Raw genomic sequence first — 20,123 nt, 5'->3', positions numbered from 1 at the left:
GACCTTAAAGATCATCTTGTTCCACCCCCCTGCCATGGCAGGGACACCTTCCACTATCCCAGGTGGCACAGAGCCCCATCCAGCCTGGCCTTGGGCACTTTCCAGGGATGGGGCAGCCACAGCTTCTCTGGGCAGCCTGTGCCAGGGCCTCACCACCCCCCAGGAAAAAATTCCCTGCTAATATTCCTTCATGCCACTCCTTTGGATTTCAGCAGAAAAGACACACGTTTCAGCTGAGTCAGGAAGAGCTGTGCCACTGGTGTCTTGGCTTGCTGACAGCATGGCCTGGCCTTTCTGGCACCACAAGTGGGCTAAGGGTTGTAGAAATAATACAGTCTTCCTTCTGAATGATGTCTTGTCTTTTGACCCTTGTTTTGTCCCTCTGCTGTGCTTTTTCTCCAGCTGGGACGACAGCAGCTCTGTCAGCAGTGGGATCAGTGACACCATAGACAATCTCAGCACGGATGACATTAACACCAGCTCTTCCATCAGCTCCTATGCCAACACTCCTGCCTCCTCCCGCAAGAACTTAGATGCACAGGTGAGACCCTTGCTTTAGTCAGCTAACATGGGTATTTGTTGTTTTCTCTGTGCAGGAGGTGTAGTTGTTTTATGTGCCCATGTTCACAGGGGTTCTTGGTTGAGGGAATAGATGAGGATCTGACTCCATGTTTCACAAGGCTGATTTATTATTTTATGGTGTATATTATATTAAAAACTATACTAAAAGAATAGAAGAAAGGATTTCATCAGAAGGCTGGCTAAGAATAGAATAGCAAAGAATGATAACAAAGGTTTGTGGCTCGGACAGAGAGCCCGAGCCAGCTGACTGTGATTGGCCATTAATTGCAAACATCCAACATGGGCCAATCCCAGATGCACCTGTTGCATTCCACAGCAGCAGATAACCATTGTTTACATTCTGTTCCTGAGGCCTCTCAGCTTCTCAAGAGGAAAAATCCTAAGGAAAGGATTTTCCATAAAAGATGTCTGCAACAGTTTTAGGTTGCTGAACTTGAACACACAGCCTGCCCTCAGTATAGACAATGTCAATAATAACCACCTTGTCATCCATGGCATTTACAAATATTTCCTCTGTGGGTGGAACCATCAACCCATGGTGATGTCACAACAATTGGGTCTTGTCTTCCTAGAGGCACTGCTGCACAGAAAACAGATTTTATATAGATATTTTTGAAATATCTATATAAATATATAGAATGAAATGTTACATTTTTCTTAGAGAATATGAAATGGTATTACCTTTTTCCTTTAAATAATAGAATACAATAAAGTAAACATCAAAGTTCAACGGTTGTTTACACTTTCATCAGAAATGTAAGCATGTTGTGCAAATGAAATTGATTTTATTAAATTTCCAGAGCTGTGTGTTATTGAAGGCTTTCTGTGCTTGCCAGCATTTCATAGGAGGATAAACTTTGCCTCCATCAGCAGGATACATGTACACTTTGTGCTCAGACACCGCACATCCAAAGAGTGTGGAACTAGTGAAGGCATCTAACAGCTTTTCATTGACCAAACAAACTGCATAACACAGAGATTTGCACTAATACAAACTGCATTTTTTTTTTACCAATTCCATAGACTCGGGTGCTGTGTGCTGCAGCCACTGGGCTGTGGTGACCTGGCAGAGGACAGGGATGTTGGTGTGACCTGCTCCTCTGTTCCTTCCCTGTGTTAATCTCCTCCAGTCCTTTTCATCAGTGCCTCCTAAATCTGTTTTTGGCATCAGTTTTGAGGGAGACCTGTGGTTGCTGTGAAGTATTGCTGTGTCTGAAGAGCTGAGGTGCAAGCACAGAGCAGTGTTTGTTCCCTTGCCATGCAGTGCATATTTGAGCCTGCACAAAGGGTTCCAGGTAGCCTCTGTTTTTCTCTCAGCGACTGCACAGGCACCTGGAACTGCCAATACAAGGCCCATACAAGCTGAGAGGAGTTAAGATCTATCAAGCATGTTTTTCAGAATAAGACGGGCAACTGGAAGTATTTTTTGACCATTGTTACTGTCTCAACATTGTAATACTGTTGGGGAGGGAAAAAGGAAAACTTAGGGAGATGTGACTAAACATTAACCTGAGGAAAAAAAATAAAAACTCATGTGACTTCTATCTTCTGGTGGATCAGATTCTTGGAAGCACCTCTGAGAGATCAAAATCTGTGTTGACAAACTCCTCTTCCTCCTCCACAACTATTACAGTATCCAAGAGGGTGCAGACAGACACCAGAAGAAAAGCAGCTGGAGCTTGTTCAGGCAGTGGAGCGTGGTTATTGGCAGAGGAAGCTGGGAGCCAAGAATGTACAAGTGGTGTTTGCAGTTTTTTGGTGTGATGTGTGTCTCTGACCTGCTTCTCTCCTCAGTTTTCCTGAATGGCAATCTTTATTCCAAGTCTTCTGTTATCTGCAAATTATTGTCCAGAAAATAGTTCATTTTCAGTGGAACAAACTGCCTGAATCTTGTCAGCCAAGGGAGTGAAATGGAGTGCTGAAATGCATGGCTTGCAGGGTTAATTTTTGGCTGACCTCAGAGCTCATGATGCAGTGAATGCTGCAGACACACCTTTTCTGTCCTCCTGAAGGACCCTGAGACAGCCAGTGCCCAGGTGTGCCTTCCCCAGGGTGCTTCCACACAGCACTAGCACGCATTTGCAGAGAGATGTGGACTTTTCTTCTGAGGGTGTCCCTTGCTTTGGTTCCCCTAAACAGGCGGTGCTTTTGAGCTGCTGTGATTCTGTCACATCTCTTAGAGAGGGTACAGAAGTTGGATTTCAGATAATTAAGGAGGGAGCTTGAAGCTAATACATGTGCAGCTGGGAGTCCAAGCAAATAATGCAGCAACATCAAAGGGAGAGAGTCTGAACATGTCAGTGTGTGCTGATAAAATCAGGAACTCAGGCAGAATCATCTCTGCAAAGAAAGGCATAGTTGCAGGAAAAAATCTCTGTTGAGATTTCTCTCTGATTTTCAGGGCTCTTGAGAACCCCATACTCCAGAAGCTGCAGTTTCCCCATCTTTGAGAAACAGGACTTAAATATGATATTAACTCAGTCTTCAGAGACATTCATAGCTGTATCCTCTTTTTATAGCAATGCAGTGAAGAGGCTTGCAAGTTGTTTCTGAACAAGCTAGTGATGGGAACCAGAATTTGCCTTGCCACATTCCCATGTCCTGCTGTGATTATGCCAAGTACCAAACCATTTAATGTAGTTACAGGAGTTTTGGCACCCTAGTATTTGTCCTTTTTATTGCACAGAATTAGATAAGTTACCTTTATCACAGTACTCCATATAGTGTGCCTTTAAAGTCACATCATATGCATACTTTTAGGAGAAATTAAGACCTAGGTGGGCATTTGAAAATAACTTATTTAAGTGAAAGAAGATGGGAGAAAGAGACCAAGTAACAAATTCAATCATGTGATGGTGAAAAGATCGGAAGATAGAAAGGTTCCTTTAGATAGAAAACTGCAGCCTCCCTAAGCAGTTGGATAAGACATCTTCTCAGGAAAGATGGGTTTGTTCTGTTCACAGCTTCAGATTTACAAAAACTTTGAGTGAGTTGAGAAATGCTGGTGGTTTGCTCCTAGCTCAGGCTTTGCTCTCAGCTTGTGCTCGCTGTGTCTTGCCATGACCTCCAGCCAGAGTATTTCCACTTTCACCCCTCTGGGTGGGTGGGGTTTATGCTGCAGTCCCCCAGCCAGGTTTCACTGTGTTTTGGGTTTGAGTCCTTAGTCATGTTTCTGTGCTGTTCTCAGTGTTTACCACTAAACAGAGGCATCTCTGGCCAGAGGGTTTCAGTGGTGGAGGGTGCAGCATTTCAAAGGCTGCAGGAAAGCTTTGGCTGTGGGAGCAGTAGTAGAATAAAAGGCAGGAGAGCAAAGGTGGAGAGGATTTCTTGCAGTGCTGTTCTCTCTGTGCAGACTGACTGTACTAACCTTACAGGTTAGGGCAGGGGAAATAGGTATAGGAATATTTTCTAGTCAACCAAAACTAGAATAAGGCCTTTGCTAGCAGGTAGGTGTATTTCTTGTTCTTGAACACTAGCAGTGCGTACACACAGTTCCAGACAAGGAGCTTGGAACAAGATACTGGAGTGACCACGCGAGGAATGGTGTCTTTGAGATGGCTTTGTTGGTTGATACTTTGGTACTTTTTGCCTGTGCTCTCTTCCAAGATTTGTGAATGTAGGAGCTGTTTGCATGAAATAGTGATTTTGGAGAGGCACAGGACATAGGAGCAGTCACACTGTGAATTTATTACACACCTGCTGATGGTCAGAAATAGAAAGGTGACCCACCTGCCCCAAACCTGGCAGGCACAGGAAGAGAAGGGAGTTAGAAGGCAGAGATCCATTCAAGCCTACACGGGGTTGCTCTCTTTGAATGGAGAGGTAGGGAAACAAGCACAAGGAAAGTACAAGTATATGATATTACCTAAATCCATAATTCAAAATGCAGGTCAGTCTCATGACTCAATATGTAGATAAATTACCCAAGCCCTGTTTCCTGACTGAAGAGAGACCGTTGTGATATGTGGTGTCAGCTTTCACACACTGATTGCTTAACTAGTTTTTCAGGCTTTAAAAAAAAAAAGTAGTTACAGTAAAAAGCAGAGGAAATTCAACCACAGTTCCTCTGAATTCTTTAATATTAATGGTGTGATCTGATAGGTAAAGTCATAAACTTAAAACATTCTTTAGGAGCTTAAAAGCTGAAAAGCGTGGTAAATAATCTTACAGCTTCTCTGTGTTGTGTTTTTCTGTTTATCCAAAAGGAATAAAGACTGTGAGCTTTATAATGCTTTGGGATATTTAAAATAATTTCCTTTTAAATAAATTATTCCTTTTGCCTGCCGCACAGTTCTGAGCACATTCACCTTCTGCTGAGGCTGCAGGGCAGAAAGGTGGCACCAAACCTCACCAAAAGCCATCAGCCTGTGCTTGGAACTGGAGGCAGGTGCTGAACTGTCAGTCCCTTTCATGGTGCTGTGGTGCTTGGAGAACACTTCAGCTGTGAATTTCTTATCCTGATCAGAGTCAAATGTGTGGATATTTGTCATTTGTGCCTGATCACAACATGGTTGGTTGTGGTGTTACCGCATTCAGCAGATTTAATCAACAGCATTTGACAGGAGTAGAATTCTAGAAGAGTAATCGTTAGCAGTGGGAAATATTAATGCATATATGTATAAAGTATACACATATATATAGGGTAGTGTATTTAATGTAAGCATTTCTGAGATTTTGGCAAAGGTTTACTTATGGGAAATTTTTCGATTTAATATTGAGCTTAGCAAAACTCTCCATAAGAGACTGGTAACAATCAATCTGTGCAAAGAGTAGGGGAAAAAACAGTCTGCAAGAGAAACTAAAGTAATTTATGCATTGAAGTCAGTCTCAAGTATTGTTAGAAAGTTTTTCTTCAGTCCTTGGGTGTCCTTCTACTATGTTAGGTTAGAATTAAGAGCATTCCACATAGATCTGTTCCAAAAGCTGCCTCCTCATGCTCTGGAGATCAGATTGCCAGACAAGAGATAAGAAAGCAGCAGGAACAAAGGAAGGCTGGCTGCACAGGTTTGAAATGCTTTTTTGGCATTGCAGTAAAAGGGTTTGTCAGAAATTTGAGATGGAGGATTATAAATGTCATGGAGCTGAATCTGTCCTTTATACATCAAGTAGGGTTTTTTCCCCCTTTACTCATTCCAAGGAGTGTGGCTGTTGTGTTTTTTTTTTTATTTTTCTTACAAAGCATATTTAAAAACCATGTCATTGCTGGGGTTAATTTTTTGCTGTGATATTTCTTCATCAAAAGCATGTCATGTTTGTTGGTACTCAGAGATGACTGCTGAGCTGATTAATCAGGGTGATGGTTCCTCCTTAGGAAGCTTCTTAAAAGAAAGACTTGCTCTCAAAGTTGCCTTGCAATTCCTTATCTGCCCTAGACCGACGCAGAGAAGCATTCCCAGGTGGAGCGGAATTCCTTGTGGTCGGGCGATGAAGTCAAGAAATCCGACGGGGGATCTGACAGCGGCATAAAGATGGAGCCGGGCTCCAAGTGGAGGCGGAACCCCTCTGATGTGTCGGATGAGTCTGATAAAAGCACTTCTGGTCGCAAGAACACTGTTATTGCCCAGACGGGCTCCTGGCGGCGGGGCATGTCCGCTCAGGTTGGCATCACCACACCAAGGCCCAAACCTGCAACCACCTCAGGCACCTTAAAGACACCTGGAACAGGTGAGAGAAGGCGTAAGGTGTAAACAAGCCAAAAATGTGTTCGGTGTGAAAAGAGTTTAAATACTTTGAGGAGGCAGAACCTGAACTTCAGGTAATCCTGGCTGTATTTTTAGGCATTGCTTTAACCTAAGCAGCATCTTGTATGTCCACGTTTCTATTTCTGGCTGAAAATGTGTATTTCGAATTATTACACCCTGCCAGTTGTTTTCATGAAAAACTCTGGTCTTAAGCCAAACTATTTATTTGGCACAGTATTGCTGTGTGAAGAACAAATAATATAATTTTAGTTTTGAAAATCACTGCTAACCAAGAGCATACAACATATATGGTTGAGGAGATTTTTTTCCCCCCCCCCCCCCTTACTAAACAAGCATGTTTGTTTATACTAAACCTGATTTCTGGATTTTCTTTTAAGTGTATTAATGATTTTAGCACTTGCAGGTGTATGAATGAAAATTGGTTGAATTTGCATAATCAAGCAATATAATTTAATATCTCTCTTTTTATTAGGTCTTGTACACAATTGTATATGAAAAAGTTAAAGTTACATACTGTTTCGAACAATACAAATGCTTTAACAATGCCTTTTAGGGAAATTATGCTATCAACCTAACACTACTAGTGCGTAATGATAGAAACGATCGATCTGTGGTAGCTTCAGAGAGAAACTTTTTTTTCTTATCTGTCACTATTATGTGAGGCTGTTCTGCTTTGCATATTCTCAAAGGCAAAGGTACCACACACTTTCTTTGGCAAGTGTGCATGTGTAACTCACTAGGGTGGCATGTAAGCTCAGTGCAGACTAGATCATAACTTTGAACCGCACTGCAGTGGCTAACGCGCTTTTGCTTTTCATGCTGCTTTGAGTTTCATCATTTGCTTGATGTTTTCAAGTCATTAAATATTAGAATTCTTTTTCTATTTTTGTAGGGAAAACTGATGACGCCAAGGTATCAGAAAAGGGTAGACTATCTCCTAAAGCTGGACATGTTAAACGTTCCCCATCAGATGCAGGACGCAGCAGTGGTGATGAATCCAAAAAGCTTCCCACAAGTAACTCTAGGACAGCTGCTGCTAATGCTAATGCATTTGGATTTAAGAAACAGAGCGGGTCAGCCGTAGGCATGACCATAATCACTGCCAGTGGGGCAACTCTCACCAGTAGATCGGCTACCTTGGGAAAGATCCCCAAGTCATCTGGACTCATGGGTAGGACCACTGGTCGGAAGACTAGTGTTGATGGCTCCCAGAACCAGGATGATGGCTACTTAGCACTTAGTGCACGAACTAATCTCCAGTACCGTAGCTTGCCCCGGCCCAGTAAATCCAGTAGCAGAAGTGGAGCTGGGAATAGATCTAGCACGAGTAGCATAGACTCCAACATAAGCAGCAAATCAGCTGGGTTGCCTGTCCCTAAAATCAGAGAGCCTGCCAAGGTAATCCTTGGAAGCTCTCTGCCAGGATTAGTCAATCAGACTGATAAAGAGAAAGGGATTTCGTCTGACAACGAAAGCGTGGCTTCATGTAATTCTGTTAAAGTGAACCCTGCATCACAGCCTGCTGCTAGCGGAGCTCAGAGTACCCACCAGCAAGGAGTCAAGTACCCCGATGTGGCCTCTCCCACCCTGCGCAGGTAGGCACAAATTCCTCCGTTCTGCAGTGGTGTTGGTGGGAGCTCAATGAGCAGCACTGCCAGCCCGGCCTGGCTGGCCTCGGTGCAGCACTTTCTATTCAGTGGCTTACTTCAAGGTCTTGGTATTTACATTTAATTTCACACAAACAGCTTGGCCAGCGTTGTGGATACGTAGGGCGTCACGCGACAGCAGCAGAAATCCAACGTTCAGGGAAAAAGCCAAACCTGTCTGGCAGAAGCTTTGGCAGTTACAATTTGAGTCACCTTGTTGCAGAAATCATACCTGGAGGCTTTCATCTGTGCAGATGTCACAGATATAAGAATTTTCTTACCTGAAGGTTATTGAGGAGTTCTTGCACCGATGTATATGTAACAAACCTGGAAATACTCCAGTCATGGATCAAATAAACCAACAACTGGAGGGTATTCTCAGATTTTCATTATGACAGTGGCATTGACCTGCCAGGCTTAGATTCACCCAAAGCAAACTATTATAGCTTGTGTGGATTAGCCCAGTATGTTGCAAGACTCAACATTTTAGCCTGTGAAGATGAACCCTAAATAAAATTGCTGTCTAAGCTGGGTTAAATTTTCTTACTTAATACTATTTTTTGTCTTCTATTTCTCCAAGAGCACCCCACACACTAACATTAACAAATAGTTAGTGAGGAGCTGATTGTTGATGCAGTGTATATCAGAGCCTTGATATTGGTGAAAAGTTCTGTTAATATTATTTTTCAACTGAATTTGAGTAGCTTGTGTGTTTCAAGTTGCAGTGTTTTGCATTTCATTTTGTCGTGATGCCCATATTACCCATACAGTTATGCTCCATCATCCTGCTTCCAGTGATGTGAGAAAGCCCCATTCCATCTGAAGCACCAGTGCAAGCATAATGGCTGTGGTGGCAGCTTAGGCTGATGCTGTGAACTGTTTTTAGATGGGTGGTTTTATTTGAAGAATCTGTGTGAGGATAATTGAAGATACTTTATTTTGTACCTGGTTAACAATAGATAAGCCGTGTACTTTGGAACATGTGATTTTCATCAGTGGCTAGTTCAAAACTCCAGTAGGCCTTTCACTTCTATAGGATACACAATGAGAAATGCAGATTTTCAGTGTTTTCAGTGATTTCAGTGTGCCTCAGGCACACTGGTGGGAAAGTGATTGGGAACTTTTTATTACTGAGAAGCTGCATTGCTGGCTGTGTAATTGAAATGCTACATTAGAAATACACGAAACTTCAAAGAGCAGACACTGAGGCTCAATTTAACTATTCCCTCATTTGATTTACAATTTCACACTTGAATTTTCACCAGCCTGTCAAAGTTGTCATGTGTTGAAATACATCAGAGTTGAATTGGGCCTCGTCTGCTTATTACTGATTTCTAGGATGACAGTAAAGAAGATTTTGAGCTTAATTTTTGCAGACATTGTTTTTTGCATATTTCCTCTTGGCCCTGTATTTTTTTTGGTGCTACACAGTGAATTAGTACCCCATACCTTTGTAATGGTACAGACTTACTTACAAGTTCGCAAATATATGTAACTTCCATGTTGTCATAAACAGGGGGTAGCTTAAAAGCAGCCTATAAACAGTGTGTGGGTGTTTGGGGTTTTTTAAGCTCTGGGATGCTTTCTTTAGGAATGGCTTCCCCAGTGCAGCTGAAGAGGATGTATGCTCTGGCACAGGAATACCTTGGGGAATGCACTGAGCTGGTGTAGCTGCTGAGTGCCATGGAATCATGGACTGGTTTGGGTCAGAAGGGACCCTGAAAATCATTTTATTCTGATTCCCCTGCCTTGGGCAGAGAGTCCTTCCACTGTCCCAGCTGGTTCAAAGCCCCACCCAGCCTGGCTTTGAGCACTTCCAGGGATCCAGGGGCAGCCACAGCTTCCCTGGGCAGCCTGTGCCAGGGCCTGCCACCCTCACAGGGAAGGATTTCTTCCTTATGTCTGATCTGAACCTGCCCTCTCAGTTGGAAGTGTTGTCCAGGTGCCCTGTGGCGAGTACGTACCTGCCCAGCCCAGGTGTGTTTCATGCACTGGAGCTGCAGGAAGCACCTGTGCAGCCTGGGCACTGCAGCTGGGCCATGCACAGCATCATTCCACCCCTGCTGACCGAAGCTGGGCCCTAGCAAGGCTTCCTCCTGCTGCTGCCTAAAACTCCCATAAGGCAGCCTCTTGACTACTTAAACCCAAAAATAAGTATTTGGAGAGGAAGGGAAGCACATCAGCTTCTCCTCCCGAGCTCTGGGGATGAGAAGCAACATCAGCTTGATGGTTTCACAGCTCCTATGTGTCCACTCTTCCCTCTCCCTGATATAGCTGGGCAGCAGGAGCTCTTTCTTTTAAAATGTGGGCTTGCTCCAGGTGCTGCAGGTGCCCAGCTCTAACACAGCCTGTGTTCCTGGGAAGTGATGGACAAAGTGACTTATTGTCCAGGTGTCCAACAACCTGGGCATGCTCCAAAGCAGAGAAAGTTCTGCCTGGTGCGTGCCCACCTCTAAGTCTTCAGGAACACTTGTATGTAGGTGCTGTAGTCCTCTATTCTGAAAGGTTTAATCCACAGTGAATGATAAAAAAGCAAATCTATACAGGTGTGTGTGAGGAAAACTAAGGTTCCAAATGTAGTTACAAGAGCTAAGAGGCAGAAACAAAAGCAGTGTTTTGGGGTGGGTGTTTGAAGCTGGAGTGGAAGATACACTTCTCTCCTAATTCTGAAGATCAGTTTTGGAATGATTGATAATTTAGTCTGAAGCGTGTTTACTACTGAGGCAGTTGGGCACTTCTGAGAGGTTTCCCATTGACTGTTTTTGAGGGCACTGGGGTCTTTCCTTCCTTGGCATGAGCTGCATCACAGGCAGCAGTGATGCTGTGGTCAGCCTCCTCCATCCCCTCCCTCCTCCACTTCTGGAACTCACCTAGCTTTTTACTAGCCCATTCCAGGTGCCAAAAAGCAGGTAACATCACATTCTCCACTAAAAAATACTGTTCCCAGCCAGCTTGGCTCATGGAATGAAACAAGCCTACATTTGGTATGAGTACAATGTTGCATCCCAGCAAAAGCTGCTTCTGTGAGGAGCATTTGGTGATTTGTGCAGAATTTACCTGGTCAGCAAGCTTCCAATCTCTAGTATTCCATACATCAGATTGTTTCTCTGGTGCCCTTTTTCCTTAAGGAGCAGAAGAGGATGTGGTTGTATGTCAGTTCTGTGAAGCTGTATTTTAGCTTTGTGGAAGTATTGGTTGATTCAAAGGTGACACACCTGAGATAGGTTTGGTGCTGTTGTAATTGCCTCTGGGCTTCATTGAAAGGGACAGTGAACACAAGGAGATTATCAGTGTAGAGTTGCATATGTGCAATCTAGGATCATGTACTCAATACTGGTTTTCTGAAGCTAAGATGAAATAGAAGATATCCTTGTGCTTACTGTTCCATTTTATGTATTTTTCATGCTGTCTTCTTTTTTACAGACTTTTTGGTGGCAAGCCTGGTAAACAAGTTCCCATCACAACAGCTGAAAATATGAAAAACTCAGTAGTCATCTCCAACCCTCATGCTACCATGAGCCAGCAGGGTAACCTTGACTCCCCATCTGGCAGTGGTGTGCTGAGCAGTGGGGGCAGCAGTCCCCTCTATGGTAAAAGCACAGATCTCAACCAGTCTCCACTGGCTTCCAGCCCCAGCTCTGCCCACTCGGCTCCTTCCAACAGCTTGACATGGGGTACCAACGCCAGCAGCTCCTCTGCAGTTAGCAAGGATGGCCTTGGGTACCAGTCTGTCAGCAGCCTTCACACCAGTTGCGAGTCCATAGACATCTCCCTGAGCAGCGGAGGTGGGCTGAGCCACAACTCCTCCAGTGGCTTGATTCCAGCCTCCAAGGATGATTCTCTGACTCCCTTCGTCAGAACCAACAGCGTTAAGACCACGCTGTCTGAAAGGTTGGTAAGGTTGGTGGGTTTTTCTCTTTCCATGTGTTTATGTCTTGAGTGGGAATGATGTCCTGGCAGCAGTAGCCAGTGCTGCAGATACAGATCAGGTAATGCCTCTTAGCAGACAGTGCAGGTAGCTCCAGGACTAGAACATACAGATAAGTTATTCCCAGAAAGGAGCCCAGTTCAGAGCAGGAGGATGGGTTCAGAACAGGTTTTTATTTTGCTGTCACAGCCAATGTGACAACTTTTTTTTGCTACCAGATCATTTCAAAGATCTACTTTTAATTGAGCTGGTAGTGGTATTTTTAAAAACCTTCCAGTTTTGATTTGAAAAGTCAGCTGTTTCCTGTTAAACCTTTTGATTGTATAATTTGATGACTTTCAAAGTGGGGGTGATGCTCAAAAGACAAGTCCCCATCTCCATAGTCACTTGATCCCTTCTCATCCTCTCCCTGCTGTCTTGTGCTATCTCCAGTTGTTTACTGCAATATTTCAGTACAAGCATTCGTGTGAATGCTTAGTGAATCCTATTGGAAGCTGGATCCACGTGAAGAACAATCAGCTGGATTGTATTTCAGACTGATCAGTTCCCCAGCTCTGTGCACAGTGAGGTTCACTGGTACCTGTGTAGGCACAGGGTGGGACCTGGGAGGAGGCTGAGCAGGAAGGAGGGAACAGGGCTTTTCCAGTATCAGAGCTGGATCGGTGCCACGCTGAGCTGGCACTGGGGTGAGCTCTGCAGGTCTCCGAGGGACCTCTTGTAGAAAGTAGAGCCCTTCCAAGCCCTGGAAATCAGCTGTGTCCTGGTGTGTAGTGATGAGTTCAGGTAGCAAGATTTTTGTAGCTGCGTCTCAAAGGAGAAAATTGCACCTGAATGTAATGTTCTGACAGTTTGGGGTTCTGTTTGTGTTTTATTATAATTCCTTTTTGTTGCTTCATCTTTTCATTCTAATACTCCTTCTTCTCTTGTTTTCTGTCTTGTTGGACTGCTCTTTCTAGCCCTCTTTCCTCCCCTGCTGCTAGCCCCAAATTCTGCCGAAATACTTTGCCCAGGAGACAGGACAGGTAATGCTGTCTCAGGACAGGAGTATGCTCAAGGCTGCAGGTTTTGTTGCCCATCTCAGTGAAGCAAATTGTTGTGTGCCAGACTGTGCTCAGTTCAGTGCTCTGTTGTGTTCATCATCCAGGTGTGAACTGACACAAAGACATGCCAGTGAGAGTCCCTGCAAACACCCATCTCCCCACCCAGATCAGTCTGGAGAGTGGCATACAGCACAGTTGGCATGTTTCTGGTGTTGCTCTCATTTCTGGGATGCCCTTTGGTTTGGGGGGCTATTTTTAACCCACCCTTCATATCTTTGCCAAAGGCAATTTGGAAGTCAAGCCCTTTTTTTTTTTCCCTACAAATCTAAACTCTCACTAGCATTTCAGCATTCCTCTGGCATGCAGCTTTTCCCACTGCCTTTCTGGCCTGTCCCTTTTGTTGTGAAGTCCCTGTGTCATTCAGTGTTGTCAGTCTCTTACTGCAGCTTGGCTCATGAGTGTTTTCCAAGTACTTTGGTACTTCACAGTCATCCTTGTACAAATGAATGTTAAAGTTAGGAAAAGATGACACAAATCTAAACATTCAAGCTCACTTTTTCTCACTGATGTAATTTTTATCCCAGTCCCGTACTGTAACTTAGCTATAAGGGTTGTCATTTAATTAATTTACTTAACCACAGGGGTATTTTCTTTAAAAACAAATTAACAGGCTCTGCTTGTCAGTTGTAAAAACATAAACTGAAATAGTTGAGTTTTGGGCAACTGATTGGTCCATTTTACTTTGCTAATGGAACTTAGACTAAGATTTGGAAATTTTAACAGTCTGGGCTCAATACCTCTTTACAGCAATTAGGCGCATTCCCTAAAGGGTGTCTGCTGAAAGAAATGATGGGAAGGTGGTTTGGACTAGAATATTCCCATGAGGTTTTACCAATAGCCTGCTGAAAAGTGTATTTTTAAGCACCCATTTGATGTTTGGAGAGCCATTTTTGTTCATTGTGGGTAGGAGAAACAGTGAAGTGAGGTTGTGAAGAGATGTGGTTCCTTGGCATGGTAGCAGCTGCATGTTTGTGCAAACTCCACCTGGTGAGGAGGTCTGTGCATGTTCCTGCAGGGAGGCCCCAGCACCTTTTCCTCTGAAAAGGTGATGCAGATGTTTGTGCGTCCTTCGTCCTGATCTGACTCCTTCCCTTTTGTTCTTCTCTGAAGTTCTTTTCTTTTAACTTTTCTGCAGCGACCCACACCTTGATAGGAACACTTTGCCTAAGAAGGGACTCAGGTATTGGTGTTTCCACATGGTTTAACATCTTCTGTGGTGGCTTTGGAGTTTGCTTTGTGTTTCTGTTGTGGCTGCTGGTGATGGTCTCAGTTTGCAAGAGGTGGCAACAATACTCTTCCTTTTTTCTTCCTTTCTTCTTCCTTTCCTTTCTTCCTTTCTGCTTCCTTTTGTCTTCCTTTTTTCTTCCTTTTTTCTTCCTTCTTCCTTTCTTCTTCTTTTCTTCTTCCTTTCTTCTTCCTTTTCTTCTTCCTTTTCTTCTTCCTTTTCTTCTTCCTTTTCTTCTTCCTTTTCTTCTTCCTTTTCTTCTTCCTTTTCTTCTTCCTTTTCTTCTTCCTTTTCTTCTTCCTTTTCTTCTTCCTTTTCTTCTTCCTTTTCTTCTTCCTTTTCTTCTTCCTTTTCTTCTTCCTTTTCTTCTTCCTTTTCTTCTTCCTTTTCTTCTTCCTTTTCTTCTTCCTTTTCTTCTTCCTTTTCTTCTTCCTTTTCTTCTTCCTTTTCTTCTTCCTTTTCTTCTTCCTTTTCTTCTTCCTTTTCTTCTTCCTTTTCTTCTTCCTTTTCTTCTTCCTTTTCTTCTTCCTTTTCTTCTTCCTTTTCTTCTTCCTTTTCTTCTTCCTTTTCTTCTTCCTTTTCTTCTTCCTTTTCTTCTTCCTTTTCTTCTTCCTTTTCTTCTTCCCTTTTTCTTCCTTTTTTTTCCTTTTTCTCTTCCTTTTTTTCTTCTTTCTTTCCCGCTTTCTTTCAATCCTCAAAGAAGGCCATTGACAGCTGAGCTTTTTTCATCCAGTGTCCTCACTGCTTGAGCAAGAACTGTGGCTTTTGCTGGCTTAATTGCTGAAAAGCATCTCGAACCATCCCTGGGCTTGATTAAAAAACATTAATATTTCTGTGCCTATTACATGGAGTGACCTGAAATAGTTGTTTAACCTTGGGAACCTTGGTGTTGTGATAAATAGGAAAGATTTACAAGATCACGCCAAACCTTTCAGGATGAAATTGGACATTAATTTTTTTTTTAATTGCATCATGATACCTTAATCTGTGTTTTATAATCTATATTCTATTTAATCTATACCTTATTCTCTACTCTCATAAAAAATAAGCAAAAAATCATCAAATAAACTTTCAGCTGTTATCTTCTCACATATTTTGCACATCTGTGAGGTAGTGATTTTTATAACATTTTTTTTCCCCATTGATACAAGCAATTCTAGCCAGAATTACTATTAGCTATGTTAATTAAATGCTTTGCATGTTAGAGAATTTACAGTAGGTATCTCTGACAATTTAGGAAATTCAGTTTCTGAATTGCTTAATGCAGTGTTTGGGATCACTGCCTTGAAACTGCAGCTGTGATTTTTTCTGTGCTGTGCATCTTGTTCTTCAGAGCAGCCTTGTCCCATGAAGCTGAGTGCTAAAGGCCTTTCTTAAAATGGCAATTTGTTTTAATGTTTCTATGGTCCTCTATGTCTCTAATAAATACTCTTTTCTAAGACCAACACATTTGAGTGCTGAAGAGGTAGGTATTAATGCTGACATTAAAAATAAATCTGTAGTGTGTTAAGGTAACATGACTGTTTAAAGCCCCTTTCTAAATAAACTCATTTATATGCAAAGTTTAAGAGATGCAGATTGTCAAGGATTGCTGCTGAAGTATTGAGGCATAAGCAGAAGAATGAGTGTATTTTTTTAAAGCAGATTGGCTTTTAAAATTATTGCAGTGTTCCCATTGATTTAAAATAGTCTTAATAAGTGCTATCTTACTGTAGGGCATTTACTTAAAGGGAATCAAATTAATTAAATAGATAATATTAGCAAATAATAGGCTCTAAGTTTTTGGAAGGAGAGCTAGTAACTCATAAATACTTGTCCAAAGGCGATGCGTAGCCCAAGACAGACACTGAATTCCATCAGCAGAGAGTGTGACAGACACTGAATTCCATCAGCAGAGAGCGTTTCCATGAGGCTCTGGTTGTTGGTACCTGTGCCCTATCACATAGCCCACAGAACACCTGTCCTGACACACCTATTTTTCACACATAGACACAAGAAATGAAACCTAAGCTAAAGCCAGGGTTTTTTTTTTTTGCCACTGATGCTGGCATAGAATGTGTTTCTGCTATTTTCATTGCCTTCAGAAAAGGCTAAACACAGCCTCCTTTATGATGTTTCAGTGCTGTTGGTTTTGAACTAAATGGGATGCACCTCCACAGGCCTTATATGGATGTCTCTGCAATATGAAATATTGGGTCAGAGCTTGTTAAAAAAATCCTGATAATGGCTTTGTTGGCTTGAATTTGGTCATAATATCACAAAAAGTCAGCTAAGGTTTTTGATGTACCAGAGTATTTAAATAGTGTTAGAGTTTTGACATAACTTAGGGAAAGGTTTTCCAAGTTACAGTTTTATTTTTAAATCATATGATGTAGCACACACTACCTTTTATCATATTGTGCTACACAGCACAACTTCTACCTGTAACTTTTGGCTCACTCTGGTTTGGTTACACCTGAAGCCATAGGAAAGGAGTTTGTGGTTTGGTCTTTTCCCCCCAAACAGAGGTGAAATGAATTAGGAACATGTTGGAAGAGCTTGGAACAGTTCCTTAATTCAGAATTCTAATTGGTTTAGATTATTTAATCCTTTAATTTCATATGAGGATTCTTCCTTTTTTCTTTCTCTCTCTCTCCCACCCCAAGCCTTGTGACATTTCATGGTTGGTTTTTGTTTTTTTTTTTGTTTTTTTTTTTTTTTTTTTTTTTTTTTTTTTTTTTTTTTTTTATTTTTAAACAAAGAAGTCAAATTAATATCAAAGTTCATGGTGAAAAAACCTGTTTGTTTTTGCAGGTATACTCCATCCTCCCAGCTCCGTAGTCAAGAGGATGCCAAGGAATGGCTCCGGTCCCATTCAGCAGGAGGACTACAGGATACTGCTGCCAATTCTCCATTTTCATCTGGATCCAGCATAACATCACCCTCTGGAACCAGATTTAACTTCTCGCAGCTTGGTGAATAATTATCTGTTTGAATAATCACAGCAGTGCATTGTGTGTCCTGAGAACAGCATGTTGCACAAGATAATTTCCTTTCAGCAGCTCCCACAGTTGCACCTGAGGAGGCACTCTCACTGAAATGAGTGTGACTAATTAGCATTGTTATCTCCTGTGCCCAAAGGTGCCATTCTTGCAGTAACTTGGATTCTCTGGGACTAATCAGGTTCCCTAATATAAATTGTGAGCTTTATAAACTGTTCAGTAGAGCTCTTGTTGGTATCACACATTGGGGTGCTTAGAGGACATATGATGTTGCCTGCAGATGTTGCAACATCTATAATTCTGTAAAATCCAGAATTTTACTTATTGTGTGTGCCAGTCTCATCAGTTTGGTATTTTGTCTTTGTCTTTTTCAAGTGGCTCGTTGGAAAATTGCAGAAAGCTCAATCAAGCAATTTATAAAAGTCAGGGGAGTTTCAAGTCAGAAAAAATGCCATTCCTTCACTTAATTTCTTTGATAAACACATTTTAAATTAAGGAAACAATAAATGCTGATTGGCAGGATCCATGAAGCATTGCAGGTTCTAGCTGACTGTATCAGCAGTTGAAATAACCTGATTTAAAGTGCTAGTGGTGCTCATCTCTGTTGGGCTGCTTAAATATGACTTCATTGCTTTGCAGTTTCTTCAGGTTTGTAAATTTCATCTTGAAGTGACATCTGGAAAAAAATTACCTGTTTGGTTATGACTTTCAAAAGCCCCTCCATAATAATTAATATTATTGTTTAACATAAATCTATTATTGTTTATAGTAACTAATTTATAGACAATAATTATGTGCAAAATAGTTAAGCTTGCACTTGTGAACTTCTTGTGGGAATTTGGAGCAGATTGCACAGTCACTTATTTCTAGTGTAGTTTTGAGTTGCAGTAATGACATTCTAGAGCCTTTCCTTGAGTGTTCTGGAAAGAAGCACATTGAATAAGTGGCTTTAAATAAACTGACACTTAGCAAAATTTCAGCTGAATATACACACAGCATGACTGCATTTCCAACAGCTAGCAAACTGTCAGGAAAGTTCATGAAATTTAAAAAAAATAACCAAAAAGTGTTGTCAGAAGCCCAGAAACTTAACTCTTTATGTACAGTGTTGGAGATTATTTATATTAGCTTCAAAAGCTCTTTGGCCACAAACTGCAATGAACACCAAAAAAAAAAAAAAAAAGAAAGTATGTTTTTCTGTATTTTTAAGATGAGAGCTTAGAGATAGTGGAATAAGAAAGGTCATTGGATTTAATTTAAGAGCAAATGATGATATGAAATTCAAGCACCTGTGAACTGAATTATCCTGTTTTCTACAATAGTCTGTATCAGTTGATGGTATCAGAAATGTGAGATTGCAGTACTTTTGTACTTTAAACACTGACTGGAAGAATATTGGCTTTTAAGGCAAAATTAGTATTTTACAGTTCTCAGGACATCATAGCTGAAAGTTCTGAACTGTACCGCTGAACTGTACAAGCTCTTTATATTTTTTACTAAAATACATAGAAAAATGTCATTTTCTTAGAACCTGAAGGCTTTGAAGAAGGTAAGTCCTGCTCTATATAGACAAAATACTACAATTTTTGAGGAAGAACAGTTCCAAATTAAATGACGAATGAATTAATTAATTAACTAATGAATGAATTGATTAATTAACTAATTAATGAATTAGTTAATGACAAGATAATTTCCTTTCATTCTTCCATGCCTGGGAGGTGTTAGTGAGGTGACTCAGCTTGTTTGTGGAACTATGGACACATGGACATTATGGACACACAGACAGTGTTTAAAATGACCTTATTTGACTTGAGTTTTCACATGCATTGGCCTAGTTTGCATACCCCTTACTTGAAAACCAATGAAGCCTGGAGAAGACAATATCAAAAATTTGTGTCTTAAAGTGAAGGGCAGGGCGGGAAGAACCTTTGCTGGGGGAGGATGACAGAAGGAGAGCAGGAAAGGCCATGTTGGTGGCACTAAGGGTGTGTGTGGTGTTTATGAGCGTCCCCAGGACGAGGGAAGAGATGAGAATTCGACTCCCATGTTCTCAGAAGGCTGATTTATCCTTTTCCTTTCCCTTTCCCTTTTCTTTTCCTCCTTCTCCTTCTCCTTTCCTCCCCTTTCCTCTTTCCTCTCCTCTCCCTCTGATGAAATCCTTTCTTCTATTCTTTTAGCATAGGTTCAATATATCGTTCTCTTTTAATACAATCCATATCATAAAACAATAAAGCCAGCCTTCTGAAGCACGGAGTGAAGATCCTCGTCCCTTCCCTGTCGGGGCTGCGGGCAGAGCAGCCCGGCAGTGCGTGTTTGTTGGTTGCCTTGCAGCGAGCCCCACGAGCGCGGCGCAGCTGAGCCTGTCCAACCCCAGCATGCTGCGCACGCACAGCCTGTCCAACGCCGACGGCCCCTACGAGCCCTACGGCGACACGCGCCTGCGCAACAGCTCCGTGTCCCTGGACGACAAGAGCCGCACCATGAGCCGCTCCGGCTCCTTCCGCGACGGCTTCGAGGAGGGTCAGTACGGGGGCCGGCCTTGGCTGCTCCTGCCTGTGCGGGGGCGCGGCTCAGGCGCTACAGGCCGTGTTACGTGTTCGCTCTCGGGTGTTTAGTGTGTCTTGTCCGTGGTACAAGTCGGTGTCAGGACCCAGGACATTCCTCTGGGTGATTCGAGACCCTGGCAAAGAGCTCAAAAGCCTTGGCACGGAGTCACAAACACCTGTGCCTTCCTGTGGAGAAAATTGCCAACTTTGTGTGAGGAGTTACAAGCCACAAGGGTTTGAGTAGAATGATAGTGAATTTGTCACAGGGTGAAAAAGTAGAATTATGGGGGTTCAAGAGGCAAGATGGAGCAATCTGGGCGTGTCCTGTCTTTCTTCTTCTCCTCCATCTTCTGCTGTGATGGTGACATTTCTGGATTGGTTTAGAGTAGAGACAGACTGTCTGACATAGGTGA

At 42.3% G+C, this 20,123-nt stretch overlaps 1 protein-coding gene across 3 annotated transcripts in view; it reads left to right on the top strand.

Annotated features, from left to right (window-relative positions):
- NAV2 (neuron navigator 2) overlaps nucleotides 1-20,123 on the top strand; it is a 203,492-nt gene that overhangs the window by 149,286 nt on the left and 34,083 nt on the right. For all 3 annotated transcript variants that reach the window (XM_058807864.1, XM_058807865.1, XM_058807863.1), the window contains 8 exons: nucleotides 403-541; nucleotides 5,955-6,246; nucleotides 7,177-7,879; nucleotides 11,354-11,821; nucleotides 12,815-12,880; nucleotides 14,094-14,138; nucleotides 16,977-17,137; nucleotides 19,496-19,684. In XM_058807864.1, coding sequence (XP_058663847.1) covers nucleotides 403-541; nucleotides 5,955-6,246; nucleotides 7,177-7,879; nucleotides 11,354-11,821; nucleotides 12,815-12,880; nucleotides 14,094-14,138; nucleotides 16,977-17,137; nucleotides 19,496-19,684 — 2,063 coding nt within the window. The remainder of the gene's footprint in view (nucleotides 1-402; nucleotides 542-5,954; nucleotides 6,247-7,176; nucleotides 7,880-11,353; nucleotides 11,822-12,814; nucleotides 12,881-14,093; nucleotides 14,139-16,976; nucleotides 17,138-19,495; nucleotides 19,685-20,123) is intronic.

The sequence above is a fragment of the Ammospiza caudacuta genome, chromosome 6 (assembly GCF_027887145.1).
Source record: "Ammospiza caudacuta isolate bAmmCau1 chromosome 6, bAmmCau1.pri, whole genome shotgun sequence".
Classification (NCBI taxonomy): Eukaryota; Metazoa; Chordata; class Aves; order Passeriformes; family Passerellidae; genus Ammospiza; species Ammospiza caudacuta.
Note: the sequence above shows the minus strand (reverse complement) of the source record. Positions and strands in the feature narration are given on the sequence as shown.